The sequence below is a fragment of the Xenopus laevis genome, chromosome 1L, assembly GCF_017654675.1.
Source record: "Xenopus laevis strain J_2021 chromosome 1L, Xenopus_laevis_v10.1, whole genome shotgun sequence".
In the NCBI taxonomy this organism is placed as follows: domain Eukaryota; kingdom Metazoa; phylum Chordata; class Amphibia; order Anura; family Pipidae; genus Xenopus; species Xenopus laevis.
Window position 1 is genome coordinate 208,971,803 of NC_054371.1, and position 15,658 is coordinate 208,987,460.

General features: G+C 40.5%; 1 protein-coding gene across 1 annotated transcript in view; it reads left to right on the forward strand.

The window, feature by feature from the left end:
* The window catches only part of cdc20b.L (cell division cycle 20B L homeolog), a 40,015-nt gene extending 26,197 nt beyond the window's left edge, over positions 1-13,818 (forward strand). The window contains exons 6-12 of the mRNA XM_018266135.2: positions 5,724-5,846; positions 7,482-7,678; positions 9,527-9,621; positions 10,519-10,738; positions 10,837-10,962; positions 11,092-11,209; positions 11,794-13,818. Coding sequence (XP_018121624.1) covers positions 5,724-5,846; positions 7,482-7,678; positions 9,527-9,621; positions 10,519-10,738; positions 10,837-10,962; positions 11,092-11,209; positions 11,794-11,897 — 983 coding nt within the window. The 3' untranslated portion in view covers positions 11,898-13,818. The remainder of the gene's footprint in view (positions 1-5,723; positions 5,847-7,481; positions 7,679-9,526; positions 9,622-10,518; positions 10,739-10,836; positions 10,963-11,091; positions 11,210-11,793) is intronic.
* The last annotated feature ends 1,840 nt before the right edge of the window (positions 13,819-15,658 follow it).

Sequence of the window (15,658 nt, forward strand, 5' to 3'; positions counted from 1 at the left end):
TATCTTTTATCTTAATCGCCACTGGCAATGCGCGAAACCGATACAAAATTTTGGGTACTAAAGTCATTTTCACTGAGTGGATTCTCCCAAACCACGATATAGCGTAGCGAGACCACTCTTCAAGGTCTTTAGTTAATTTCTTAATTAGGTTGGGATAATTACATTTGTAGAGTGACGTATATACCGGCGTAATATTAACCCCTAAGTACTCAATGAAGGAATGCCTCCAGATAAATGGGAAGTTGAGTTCCAACAGTTTAATTACATGTTTAGGGGTATGTAAAGGTAACGCCTGGGATTTAGAAATGTTCACTTGTAAACCTGATACACAAGAGAATTTGTCCAGTAATAGAAATAAATTGGGTAGAGAAGTTTGGGGTTTGGTAATCGTAAGACATATATCATCCGCATAGAGGCTAACTTTAAATTCTGTATTTTTAATTCTAATACCCCCAATATTTTGGTCTTGCCTAATCAACTGGGCTAGCGGCTCTACTGCTAGAGCAAATATCAACGGGGAAAGGGGACAACCCTGGCGTGTACCTCGCAGGATTGGAAAAGTGGAAGAAAGGAGTCCCATACACTTAATTTTAGCTGTGGGAGTGGAATAGAGAACCCTGATCATGTTAATAAAGTTACCTTTAATGCCGAATAGTCGAAAGACATGAAAGATGTGTGACCAATGTACCGAATCAAAAGCTTTTTTCAGATCCAGTAGTAAGATTATGCTTTGTAAAGCTTGGGAGTTAGCATAATCTATTGTACTAATGAGTCTCCTAATGTTGTCTGGGGTCTGTCTCTGCAAAATAAAGCCAGACTGATCCGGGTGAAACAGTTTTGGCATGTAATTGTTCAGACGGCCTCGTGTTTTTATATGGTCATGAAACTCCTCTGTAACTTATAATATTCTTATAATTTACAAGAGATGTTACTTTATTCACTATATATATATATATACACACACACATATATATTATTAACCTGTAATACAGAAATACTAAACAGGAGTACAGCAAATGTTTAGACTTCCTGGGGCTGATTTACAGACATAATTTACACAAAGGCAGTTACCGATAGCAACCATTAATTTTGCAGAGTCTACTACAATGCAGAAAACTAAAGCAATTATCTGACTGGCTGCTATTGTCCACTCCTGCTGTGCATGTTAGCATCTATATGCCCTCTTATGTTCTAGGTTTTCTTAACTAACTCACACCATTTCATAGCCTATACAGAGGAATAACCATAAAGCAATGCTGGCATAGTTATTGTCTTATATTAAGCAGGAACATTTAGAATGCTCTAGAACAGTGCTGTCCAACTGGAGACCCACGGGCTTCCCCCTATGTGTGGCCCCCACATAAAGTCTGCCTGCTGTGTCTGCTAACCATGTGTAAGCTTTAAAAGGTATCACTTCAGAGATTAACTGACCCCTGCATTGTTTACACCTCAAATTTTGACTACAAATTCCTGTTTTCTTCACAAATGTGAATATTTTATTCACACCCTAAAGCCCTGTCCTCTTCACATCTCAGACCCAGACTGAAACTGCCCACATTGTTCACCAGTTCACACCTCACACAAAATGCTAAAGGGGCAAAAGCATTGTGTCACTGTATGTAGTAAATGTAGAGTGGTCCTGAAATGCGACCCTGTCTCCTGCTCTGTTCTGCCTGCCCTATGCTCCCTGTGTGTGCCATACTCTGCTTGCCCTATGCTCCCTGTGTGTGCCATAATCTGCCTGCCCTATGCTCCCTGTGTTTGCCATACTCTGACTGCCCTATGCTCTCTGTGTGTGCCATACTCTGCCTGCCGTAAGCTCCCTTGGTGTGCCATACTCTGCCTGCCCTATGCTCCCTGTATGTGCCATACTCTGCCTGCCCGATGCTTCCTGTGTTTGCCATACTCTGACTGCCCTATGCTCCCTGTGTTTGCCATACTCTGACTGCCCTATGCTCTCTGTGTGTGCCATACTCTGCCTGCCGTAAGCTCCCTTGGTGTGCCATACTCTGCCTGCCCTATGCTCCCTGTATGTGCCATACTCTGCCTGCCCGATGCTTCCTGTGTTTGCCATACTCTGACTGCCCTATGCTCCCTGTGTGTGTCATACTCTGCCTGCCCTATGCTCTCTGTGTGTGCCATACTCTGCCTGCCGTAAGCTCCCTGGGTGTGCCATACTCTGCCTGCCCTATGCTCCCTGTGTGTGCCATAATCTGCCTGCCCTATGCTCCCTGTGTTTGCCATACTCTGACTGCCCTATGCTCCCTGTGTGTGTCATACTCTGCCTGCCCTATGCTCTCTGTGTGTGCCCTACTCTGCCTGCCGTAAGGTCCCTGGGTGTGCCATACTCTGCCTGCCCTATGCTCCCCGAGTGTGCCATACTCTGCTTGCCCTATGCTCCCTGTATGTGCCATACTCTGCCTGCCCGATGCTTCCTGTGCGTGCCATACTCTGCCTACCCTATGCTCCCTTTGTGTGTTATACTCTGTCTGCCCTATGGGTCAATAATCTGCTGACCCGGTCTAGAAAGTTTTTAAATTGGCATCTTTTATCTGGCTGTGTATTATCAGCTTTAGAGGCAACTTCAAATAACCACAGACAATAACATGAATATTCTTGCTTTCTGAATACCCACAAGCTCTTTGTTTCCTGCCACACAGGAACAGCATTGCTATTTTGATATTTGACAGAGAAGTGTTGTGTGAAGTTGAGGTAAAAGGTGGGATGTTCTTCACTAGCTGCTTAGATAGGTGAGAACAGAAGCCGTTAGTGTAGGGAGAATGTAGTTAAAATTTGAAGATACATAAATATGGATCTGAATTTACAGGGGCATTCCGTTGCTATCTGTGGGAACCCAAAGTTTCAGTCTTCAACATTTAGATAGCGGGATCTAAGATTCTGCAATCAGTACAATGTTTGCATAGTTTAGGTCCAACATTTATTAATGACCCCCTTAACTAATCACAATATTATAGATGTCTTAACCCTCTCTTGTAACAACAGGTCTGACATAATTTCCAGAATACAACATACTCTAGACCCAAACCACTTCAACCTTGGCATACTGCTCAAACAAAAGCGCTCCAAAGACACTCACGTGCACTTGAGCGTCGCTGGCGCAAATCCCGTTCAGAATCAGACTTTTGGAGCTACAAATCTGCCCTGCGCTCCTTTAACACCAGCCTCTTCCAAGCCAAACAAACATACTTTACTTCACTCATTAACTCCCTTTCTAAAAAAACAGCAAAACTTTTCTCCACCTTTAACCATCTCCTTTCCCCTTCTCCACCCCCTCCATGCACATCTGTCTCTGCTCAAGATATTGCTGAGCACTTCAAAAACAAAATTGACACTATCAGAAGGGACATTACACTACTCAACCCCCCTAGACTTCCACCACCCTCCCTCCACACTCCCCAGTCCCTCCTGTGCTCCTTCACCCCTGTCACTGATGAGGAAGTCTCAAAGCTTCTGGCCTCTTCTCACCTTACCACCTGCCCGCTTGATCCAATTCCCTCAAAACTTCTCCGCAATACCAATCCTTGTCTAATCAAAGCCTTAACTCACCTATTTAATCTTTCCCTCTCAACTGGACTGTTTCCTTCTCAACTAAAACATGCTCTTGTCACCCCCATTCTGAAAAAACCCTCTCTTGATCCCTCCAATCTTGACAACCTCCGACCTATCTCTCTGCTACCTTTCATCTCTAAACTACTTGAGCGCCTAGTCTACAACCGACTAACCTCATTCCTCTCTGACAATAACCTGCTGGACCCCCTACAATCTGGTTTTAAGCCACAACACTCCACGGAAACTGCCCTGACTCGACTGACTAATGACCTTTTAACCGCTAAAGCCAACAATCACTTCTCACTACTAATACTGCTTGATCTCTCAGCCGCATTTGACACTGTAGATCACCCTCTCCTCCTCCAGTCCCTCCTGTCACTTGGCCTTCGTGACACAGCCCTGTCCTGGTTCTCTTCTTACATCACCAATCGTTCCTTCAGTGTCTCCTACAATGGAGTAGCATCTTCTCCCCTACCTCTTTCTGTTGGAGTTCCCCAAGGCTCTGTCCTGGGACCATTACTATTCTCCCTCTATACTTCCTCTCTTGGCAAATTAATAAATTCTTATGGTTTCCACTACCACCTCTATGCTGACGATACTCAGATCTATCTCTCATCTCCTGATCTCAACCCAGAACTCCTAATTGGCGTCTCCTCCTGCCTGTCCGCTATCTCTACCTGGATGTCACAACGCTACCTTAAATTAAACCTCTCTAAAACTGAAATGGTTCTCTTTCCTCCAACTAACACCAGTAGCATCCCCGAAGTATCCATCATAGTTAACAATTCCACTATCACCCCCTCTCCCCAGGCCCGGTGCCTTGGGGTTATCCTAGATTCTGCCCTGTCATTCACTCCTCATATCCAGTCACTTATTAAATCTTGTCACTTCCACCTAAGGAACATATCCAAAATACGATCATTTATCACCCAAGACGCTGCCAAAATTCTTATTCACTCTCTCATCATATCGCGTCTAGACTACTGTAACTCTCTTTTAATTGGCCTCCCCCTCCAGAGACTGTCACCTCTCCAGTCCATAATGAACACTGCTGCGAGGCTCATACACCTCAGCAACCGCTCCTCCTCTGACTCGCCATTCTGTCAATCCCTGCACTGGCTTCCGTTACCTTTCAGAATCAAATTCAAATTAATGACACTGACTTTCAAAGCACTTCATAACTCTGCCCCACCCTACATCTCTGAACTCATCTCTATATACTCACCCACTCGCTTACTACGCTCCTCTACCGACCTTCTACTCAACTCTTCTCTCATTACCTCCTCACATGCTCGCATTCAAGACTTTACAAGGGCTGCACCCCTCCTCTGGAACGCTCTCCCACGGTCTGTCCGACTTTCTCCCAACCTTTCTACTTTCAAGAAATCTCTGAAAACGCACTTCTTTCGAGAAGCCTACCCTCACTCTGCTTAACTACCAAACGCAATACCACATTTCTCACCCACTTAATTCGATCTTGCCCACTCCCACACCTTGTGTATTACTCCCTTCCCTTTAGACTGTATGCCTATGCATAGGGCCTTCCTCACCTTTTTGTACCTGTATTGATTGTGATGTTTGTTACTCCATATATTCTATGTATGTAATTCATGTGATGTAGTTGTATAATCACATTTACTTTACAGTGCTACCCAATATGTTGGTGCTATATAAATACATGTTAATAATAATACTTTATCACTGTAAATCTCACTTCAGTAGTGCCAGGTTAGGGGTTCCTTGGAGAGTAAATAGGCATTCTCTAAACATTTCTTCCTACTGGCCCTTTAATCTGCCCCATCAGCAACTGCTTAAGCCCTATTCTAGTGGGCAGTCCAACAGTTTTGGAACTACAAGTCTATGGGATGAGGCATTGTGTCATTTCCAGTTCAAAATGAAACTTTTAAATAAGGTGTAGCATATGGTGGCTCATAGCTAATTATTTGCACAGGTGTTTGTGTGTTGAAAAGTATACTATAAGCTTCTGTGGGACAGGGACTAATGTGAATGACGAACAATTTCTGCAAAGTGCAGAAGTAAAATATTGACTCCCTATAAAAAATAATATTAATTTAGGTAACTCTGTCTAGCCCACTGGCAGCTTTGGGACTACGGTAAATATATTTATTTTACAGTTTTGTATTTATAAACAGAATGTCTACAAATGAAAAAAAAGAAAAGCTTGGTCCAGAAAACCCAGAAGGACAACATCTGCTCCCGTGCAGTCTTACAGCCAGAGATTCAACTCCATATCAGTGGCCTTCATAATGACTACTGTAAGTTACAAGTATGATACTAAGCAGACATTTATACATCTTACAGTAAAAGTAACATGCAGCCAGGGCAGCCTTCAGAATTTGCGAGCGCCATGTACGACAACATTTTCTGGGCCCACCTACAAGTAAAAAATATTGGTGGCCAGGCCCCCCTACAAGCTAAAAAAAACTCATTGGTCGTAAGGCCCCCTCACAAGTTAAAAAAAATTGGTGGGCAGGGTCACCCAAGTTAATAAAAAAAGATCAGTGGCCAGGGCCCTTCCAATAAATGTTTTTAAAAAACATTGGTGGCCAGGGTTCCCCACTGAAAGTTAAAAAAAAAACCAGGGTTTAAAAAAAATAACAAACACCATTGGTGTTCAGTGGAACTTACCTTTCTTCTTCCTTGGCTCCTTTCGTCGGCTCCTACTTCATCGGCGGTGGCTTTGGCTCCTACTTCATCGTGGGACGGCTCCTACTTCGTGCAGCTCTGTTCGAGTGCGGCTCAACTCCTACTTCTGCAGCATCTTCGACTCCTACTTCGGCATCGGCTCAGCGGTTGCTTCAGTGACTCATGGTGGCCCAGTTAATAAGGGAAACACAGCATGGATGGCTCCCCTTAACATTTAGAAGCCACTGGGACGATTGTCCCCCAGTGTTACCCCTGATGGCAGCCCTGCATGCAGCCTTAAACATAAACTGCATCTTGCTGAGCCAGTATCTCTTGGGAGCTGAGTAAATGAGAAGGAATTGCCACATCAAATTCCAAACCTGTTTCAGTTTGTCAGAATGGCTTTGATTGCTTTAATCAGTCAAGCACCATTTTGGTTTATGTTTTATCACACGTCCAAATCCTGCCACTCTAATGCATATTTTGCGGGAGCAGAAAGGATTAGGATAATTATTTTTACCTGTAAATTAATTATTAAATGTGATGACACTGTAAAATTAGAGAGGATTGGGAAAATTAATTTCTGTGCAGAAAATAAATTGTTCATCATTGTAATTGTGAGTGGTTTTGTAAAGTTTTACAGAGCCTTTATAAATCAGGCCCTTAATTTCTATCCAAGAGTATTTCAAAGAGAAGGAGAGAGTTAATTAAGGGGGAGGGATGTCAGATGTTAGGCACCCCCAGTAATTATAATCATTTATCTGATACCCCAGGCCGGAGCTCCTATCAATCAGCAAAAAACTGTACCTAACTGGGGTACCTCTCAGTGAGCAGCGGCCCAAGGTATCAGGTATGTGATTATTATCACTAGGGGTTGTCTAGCATTTGCCCCTCCCCCCATGATTCTTTCCTTCTCTTTTAATGGGTGATGGGTGCCCTGATTCCTTGAACCCTCTGCAGCACTTTGTGTCTTATATAAAGTGAAAAATGTCAATAATAATCACCTATCCCTAAATATATAAATAGGTATGGGATCTATTATCCATAATACTTGGGACCTGTGTTTTTAAGTATAAGAGGTATTTATGTTGTATGGAATATGGAATGTAATAACTTAAAGCTAATAATAACTTTCATGTTAAAAAGTAATAATACCATTGTTTTGCCAGCAACATTTAGTCTAAGGACTTTTAGTTGTGGTGCTATGGAAAAAAGTGTTAGCAGTTGATAAAACATTCATGTTTTCACTGTTACCCCTTTTTTAGATCTAAATCTGCTTGACTGGAATTCAGAAAATCTTGTTGCCATTGGGCTAAAGTCAACAGCATACATATTCAGTGGGGATAACAGGACTGTAACTCAAAAAATATATTTACCCAGCCCAGCGACATATGTATCATCGGTATCCTGGATTAGCAATGGAACGTGCCTGGCAATAGGAACTAGCAGTGGAGAAGTACAGGTAAGTATTAGAGTCAAACAAGTTAGCAGGACAGTTAGGGGCCGATTTACTAACTTTGAGTGAAGGATTCGAAGTTAAAAAACGTCGAATTTCGAAGTTTTTTTTGGGCTACTTCGACCATCGAATGGGCTACTTCGACCTTTCGACTACGACTTCGAATTGAAGGATTCGAAGTAAAAATCGTTCGACCATTCGATAGTCGAAGTACTGTCTCTTTAAAAAAAACTTCGACCCCCTAGTTCGCCATCTAAAAGCTACCAAAGTCAATGTTAGCCTATGGGGAAGGTCCCCATAGGCTTGGCTAACTTTTTTGATCGAAGGATATTCCTTCGATCGTTGGATTTAAATCGTTCGATTCGAAGGATTTAATCGTTCGATCGAAGGAATTATCCTTCGATCGTTCGATCGAACTATCTGCGCTAAATCCTTCGACTTCGATATTCGAAGTCGTAGGATTTTAATTCCTAGTCGAATATCGAGGGTTAATTAACCCTCGATATTCGACCCTTAGTGAATCGGCCCCTTAATGTAAGATAATACTCTTATCAACCCATCAGTTTAACATCACGATCTTTACACTGGTAAAGTGCAGTACTAAGGGGGTAGGAGGAGGATATTTGAATTCTAAAACTCTAGAGCATAGACTACATGGCCTGACTTGGGTGACAGTATTTCTTGTTTAAATCTTAACCTCAATCCTGTATCATATGAGCTTTCAGATTGGGGTTGCTACAGTTCAACTTTGGTTTTAGTCATTGTAATGGCAATAAACTGGATCCCAACCTTGTATAAACTGTATTTTTATGCTGGGGTTTTCCGAATAACAAATCTTACACACACAAAGCTGTATAATACAAGTCCTTTTCAAATTAAACAGGAAATCCAATTTTTATTTTTTATTAAAGCATTCATAGCTTTTGTAAGCTCATTTAAAAATCTCAGCTGTCAATCAAATATTGTCTGCCCCTCCTTTATGACTTAGGCATAGAAGCGGGGCAGACAATTACTTTCACTTTCCATTCAGCACTTCCTAGATGTCTCTCCAGACATTCCCCTCTCTCTTCACTGTTTAATTGTGTAGCCAGGGCATGGGGATCGACATCAGGTCCCCTATTCTGGTGCACAAACAATATTCTGAGATGATGCAAGGCTTGTCTTAATAACAGTGTACATATAATAACAGTAACTATAATTATGAATTCCCAAAGTGAAGGAAACAAGATTCAAATAATTTATATCATGTAATTCAAGTTCATTCTGCTTGACTAATGTGATAAAATAGGATTTTGAATAATTTTTTTGGGTGATGGGTCCCTTTTAAATCTACTAGAAAATAATTTAAATATTAAATAAACCCAATAGGCTGGTTTTGCTTCCAATAAGGATTAATTATATGTTAGTTGGGATCAAGTACAAGGTACTGTTTTATTATTCCAGCAAAAAAGACATCATTAATAAAATAATTTGGATAAAATGGAGTCTACGAGAGACAGCTGTTCGGTAAGTTGGAGCTTTCTGAATAACAGGTTTCTGGATAACAGATCCCATACCTGTAGTTAGAATTCAGTAGTAATAAAAGAAACGTTGTAACTTGTTTTTTATTCATTTTTTTAACATTTAAATTTGCATTCCGCTGCTTCTTTTGGAGCACTCAGACTACTGTCTGTGCTTGGGTAACCGATTAAAGCAGCCAGGTAAAATGTAATTTAAAAACCAGTTGATTCCAACTGTACTGTTTTGTTTCTTGTTGAGCCTCCGTCTGTAGTTCTGCCCCAACAATATATAAACCATAAGTTATAAAGTAGCTGATCTAAAGATAACACTCCCAATAATTAATTTATTTTAAAGCTGTGGGACATTGAAACACAAAAGAGACTGAGAAATATGCTGGGACATATGTCAGTCGTGGGAGCCTTAAACTGGAATCATCACATACTTAGCAGGTAAGGGTGACATTACAGTTTAAAGAACAGGAAAACTCAGTCTGATGTTTTTTAATAATGGGTGACCAGACACTGGTGTAACATTCACAGGTTTAAAGTGTCAGAAGTTGCACTAACCAATCCTAGTAAGTCAGTGAAAAGAACTAAACCACAATAAAAGGATATAGTGCAGACATTTAATATATACTGTAAAACTTAAAGTGATTATTTACCATTGCATTAACTTTTAGTATGATGTAGTTGGTGCTACTCTGAGCCAATTTGCATCTGGTTTTATTTTTTTATTATTTGTAGTTTTTGAGTTATTTAGAGTTTTATTCAGCAACTCTCCAGTTGCAATTGCATCAATCTGGTTGCTAGGATCTAAATTACCCTATCAACCATGCATTCATTTGAATAAGAGACTGGAATATGAATAGGCGAGGGCCTGAATAGAAAGATACACAATAAAAGCAGCAATAACAATACATTTGTAGTCTTACAGAGCATTTGTTTTTTAGATGGGGTCAGTGACCCCATTTGAAAGCTGGGAAAAGGCAGAAGAAGAAGGCAAATAATTAAAAAGAAACTACAAAAATAAATAATGAAGACCAAATAAAAGTTGCTTAGAACTGACTATTCTATAACAAACTAAAAGTTAACTGAGAGGTCAACGACCCCTTTAACCCACCACCAAATATTGACACCCCAGTGAAAACAAAATAGCAGCGTGTCATAAAAATTTGATCTGTATGGATTATATTATAGTAATATCTGATTTATATATATTATATAATATCTGATTAGATTGTACTATTATTTACCACTTAGAATGTGATTGTTATTCGGATATTTATACTTTTATGTTCTGATGAATAAGTGAACTTGTAATAAAACCAGTTTTGTCTTGCAATTCAGTGGGTCACGGCTTGGGCATATACATCACCATGATGTTCGAATAGCTGAGCACCATGTTGGAACATTGCAGCACAAGCAAGGCATCTGCAGTTTGAAATGGTCGCCATGTGGCAGCAAATTAGCTAGCGGGTCAAGTGATGGGGACCTCAATATCTGGCCCTGTGATCCAGCAGGGGAGACCAAACCTTTGCTAAATATGCCTCACCCCACTGCTGTAAAGGTAAGAGCCGTGCTCTGTCTCTTTAAGTGGAGAAAATATATTTAAATATATATTGATATCCTTATAACCTCACAGTTTTCTTTTCTGTCAATATCCAGGCTATGAATTGGTGCCCGTGGCTTTCTGACACACTTGGCGTCGGTGGAGGTATGAAAGACGGACTCATACGTATCTGGGACACAAAATGCGGAAAGAATATTCATTCTGCAAATACAAACTCCCAGGTAAACAAAGCTGTACATTTCAAAAGGGTTCAGAACAGCAACATTTAAGGGAGAATGTATATTTTTGGGGAGTATTCCCTTAACTTTTCATTTGTTTTTTTGCATTTTTACTTCTATTTAATGTGGTAGATCTGCTCCCTGCTTTGGCTGCCTCAGACTAAAGAACTGCTTACTGGCCACGGACCCAGCAGAAATCAGATGACTATCTGGCAATATCCTTCTTTGTTAAAAATGAATGATTATTACGGTGAGTAGAAATGGCTTCTCCCTTAAAATGACGTATGCCAACTTTCTGGGATACAGGTAGCCCGTCAAGTAGTTACACTGAGCTCCATATGTTCAGATAGTTCCCTGCTAGTTAGAAGCAGTATGAAAGCTGTTCCATGCTCCAGATTCATGGATTCTTGCTCTCAATCTCTTATTTAGCAAAATACACTCTACACCAGTGATCCCCAACCAGTAGCTCGTGAGCAACATATTGCTCTCCAACTTCTTGGATGTTGCTCCCAGTGACCTCAAAGCAGGTGCTTAGTTTTGAATTCCAGGCTTGGAGGCAAGTTTTGGTTGCATAAAAACCAGGTTCACTGCCAAAACAGAGATTGACAAATGTAGATTGACAATCCACATAGGGGCTACCAAATGTCCAATCACAGCACTTATTTGGCAACCCAAGAACATTTTTCAAGCTTGTGTTGCTCCCCAATTTGTTTTACTCCTGAATGTTGCTCACGGGTTCAAATGGTTGGGGATCCCTGCTCTGCACCTGCAGGAAGTAAATGACCATTCTTATATATAAGAATTTCACAAGCCACTTGGTAAATTTATTCCTAGGGCACAAAGGAAGAGTCCTTCATCTTGCGTTAAGTCCAGATCAAAGGAGGATCTTTTCAGCTGCAGCAAATGGAACAGCCAATATATGGAAATACGGCAACTGAGAGGAAACAAGAACCCTGAGAGTTTGTTAAACGAGACATACAGAGAACAGGCTTCTTTCTTTGATATACTTATGCTGATATAGAAATACTTTTCTGATGCTTTTATAGCAGCCTTACAAAGGTCTGTAGCAACTTCCTCATCAGTAGAAGAGGAAATCAAGTACTGTACCTATTTATAACTAGATAAACAGTATTATAAGTAATTTCTTTAACCTGTTCAAGAGAAAAAGAGTGTATGGTATTTGCAGGGGTCATTTACATTTCCCAAGTTGCAAGCGCTAGAGCATTAAGGGGTGCAAGTGTGCAAGGCACACGGTTTACGTGCTTCCCCTGCCTGGCCCTCTTAAATAAAGCTCTGCTTTTAGATTGAAAGATCTTGGGAGCAGGACCCTCTGATGAAATTTTTATTCTGTAACCCTTGTTTGTTAAATTATTGTAAGTTTCCTGTTATAAATTAATGTAAAGTACTGTGTAACTAGCTGGAGCTCGCTCTATTTAAATTGATGCTCTGAAAGGGAATACAGACGGCTATGTTCATTCTGGAACAGCAAAAATGCCCATTTAAGGACTTTTTTTGCACTTTGCACACTGTGTTCTGCTGCATAAACAACCCCTATAATCTCCTAAACACATGACCTATGTGGTCATAGGCAAGGGGGCACATTTACTAAAGTGTGAATTGTCTCTTCACCTAACTTCACCACGTTTCGCCTCACTTCACCAGGTGTATTTTCACAGCGCATCTCCACATTTACTAAAAATAGTAATTTCACTATAGAATTGTGGTAAATGTTCTCCAGTATATTTCCCCATACAATAGTAGTAGTAGGGAAAACTCTTTAGAGAATTTTCTCTGACAAATTTTCACCATGGAGAAAAGTAGCATGGAAAGGGCAATGTTGATTGTGATTTAAAAGTGGCTGCTAAATCTTTATAATGGGATTTCGCCATCCTGAACCTGGTGAAATACACTTTCGCACATGACCAGATTTTCGCTAGAGAATTTTGTTGCGAAACAGTGCGAATGTTCTTAAGCTCTGAGGTTTTTTTTGCTTGCGAATTGTCCTCTTAGCCATTTAGTAAATAGGCGATGTGGCAAATTGTCTTTTTGGAGAATTTTCTCTAAACATCGACAGTTCGTTCACCCTTTAGTAAATGTGCCCCAAGAACTACATTCAGTGGCAGGTGCATGCATTATAAAGGCTGATATCTGTGGCATCTCTAAAACTTTTATCTATCTCACACTGGGCATTTAAACCAAAAGATGTTTCATAGACTAATCACGAAGAGGCTAGTCACTCAGTTTCTGACCTTTTATTCTTAAAGAGTATCTAAACCAAAACAATGAATTGATCTGAACTTTTGGAATTAACATACATTTTCTAAATTTAGTAGTTTCTCAGCTTTATACCGTTTTAGACTGCTAATAGCTGAACTTTGGCTTGACAGACTTCTTTAAAGTCAGAGTGTCAGCGACCCTATCTATGCACTTTCTATAAGCTTCCGTTATAGCCAGTTAACTAGGCTTGCTGTCCAGAGAGACATGTTGAGCTAAAACTTGGTATTAACAGTTTAAACCTGCTATTAACTCTGATGTGGCTAATAATTGGCTAATAATAAAAAAAACAAATTTGCCCAGAGAAAAGTAATTTTTCATCAGTCACAATTTTGGTTTACATCCCCTTTAAGGTGCAATTGAATCACTACAATCTCTATGCTACAGAATAGGGATGCACCAAATCTACTATTTGGGATTCGGCCGAATCCGTGAATACTTCATGAATGATTCGCAGATTACCGAACTGAATCCGAATCCTAATTTTCTTATGCAAATAAGGGGCTGGACAGAGAAAAAGTGGAAAAAACTGTTTTAACTTCCTTGTTTTGTGACAAAAAGTTAAGATTTCTCTGCCCGCCCCTAATTTGCATATACCAATTTGGATTTGGTTCAGCCAAGCACAAGAATTCTGGCGAATCCTGCTGAAAAAGGCCGAACCCAGGCTGAATTACAAACTGAATCCTGGATTTGGTGCATCCCTACTAAAGAACTCCAAATTCATTAATAAAAATACATAAAAATATGTGAAATCCATATTTAATTATGTCCAGATACAAGTGCAAGAGCACTTATGGTCACTCATTCACTTAGCACTTGCATCTAGGGCATAGCTATGGTGTGCACTTGTGTAAGAGTTAGTACAGGGCTCTGCTGTATCTTGTGCCCCCCCAGTGCTCCATCACTTTCAGGACTTGCCCGGGGTGCACAGTGCAGCTATGCCCTGAATACAGGGTGCAAAGTGTGGGGCAGGTTGTCTGGCTGTCTGTATGGAGAGCTATACATTTGCTGGTGTAATGTATGTGAAATTGTAGGCATTCTTTCTAGTTGGGCAAAGTGTTTGCAGGATGTCAGATTTACTATGTATTAACTGTATTTAAATTTATTTATGTCTTAATTTATATTATGTGGAATGTGTTATTGTTAATTACTATTTGTCTTGTATTATTTATTCGTTTTTAAGTCAGTGGATATTCCTGTATTGATGTTAAGTACTTGTAACCTTATAGTGAATTAAAATGGCTGCAGTATTCTTGACCCATATTAAGTTTCACCTATGAAAACGCTACTGTTGGCAGGTAGCGGAAAGTAGTATAGAGCTGATGGTGGAGAAAAGTTATTTGTGCCACAGGCCTTAATTTGTAAGCTCCAGTAGGGCAGCTGATGTGACAGAGCTGCTAAACATGTCATATTAAAAAAATTCATCCATTTTGGAATTTCATCCTTGGAAAGAAAGTTACTGGTAAATTGTAGTACCTGTGAAAAATGTGTTTTGTTTCAAGAGGAGGGCATTTATCTGTATTTTTATACACAAATGATCTTAATATCCTTGATATATTGATACTATGTGAATGCAGAAGATTTCTTGTCTTTGCCTGTATGAATTTTGTGGTCAAAACTTTATTGCCCCATGCAATGAAACAGAGACACATTCAGCAAGTAGTCCAGCTTTCTCCATGTGAAACATGCCTAAATTCTTAGGGGCAAATTCTCTGTGCTCCGAAGCGCCTAACGCTAGCGTCAATTCGCTAGTGTTGGGCATTTTCGTTACTTCGCAAAAATGAACTCTGGCGTAAATTCGCTAGTGTTACTTCGCACCCTTACGCCTGGCGAATTTGTGCAACGGACGTAAACTACGCAAATTCACTAACACGTGCATTGTTCTGAACGCTACCTTTTACGCTAGACTTCCTTCGCCACCTCAGACCAGGCGAAGCGCAATAGAGTAGATAGGGATTGCTTCAAAAAAAGTTCAAATTTTTTCTAAGTCCCAAAAAATGCTGGCGTATTTTCTATATTATGGGTGATAGGCTGAAAAAGATCAAAACATTTTTTGGGGCTCCCCTCCTTCCCCCCTACATTTCCTAACTCATGGCAACTTAACTATACAGTGGGCACATGTGTAGGGCAAAATAAAAATTTTATTTGATGTTTTGAAGGTTTCCCAGGCATTTGTAGTGATTCTACGTATTCCTCCATTGAAATTTGAATTTGGCGCCTTATGCAAATTAACCATCGCTAGCGTAACTTCGCTTCGCTTAGCGAATCAACGCTAGCGCAACTTCGCAACCTTACGCTACCCCTGAGCGCAACTTCGGATTTTAGTGAATTTGCGGAGCGCTGGCGAAAATACGCCTGGCGAAGTGCGGCAAAGTTACGCCTGGCGCAACTACGAATCTTAGTGAATGTCCCACTTGGTGCGGAA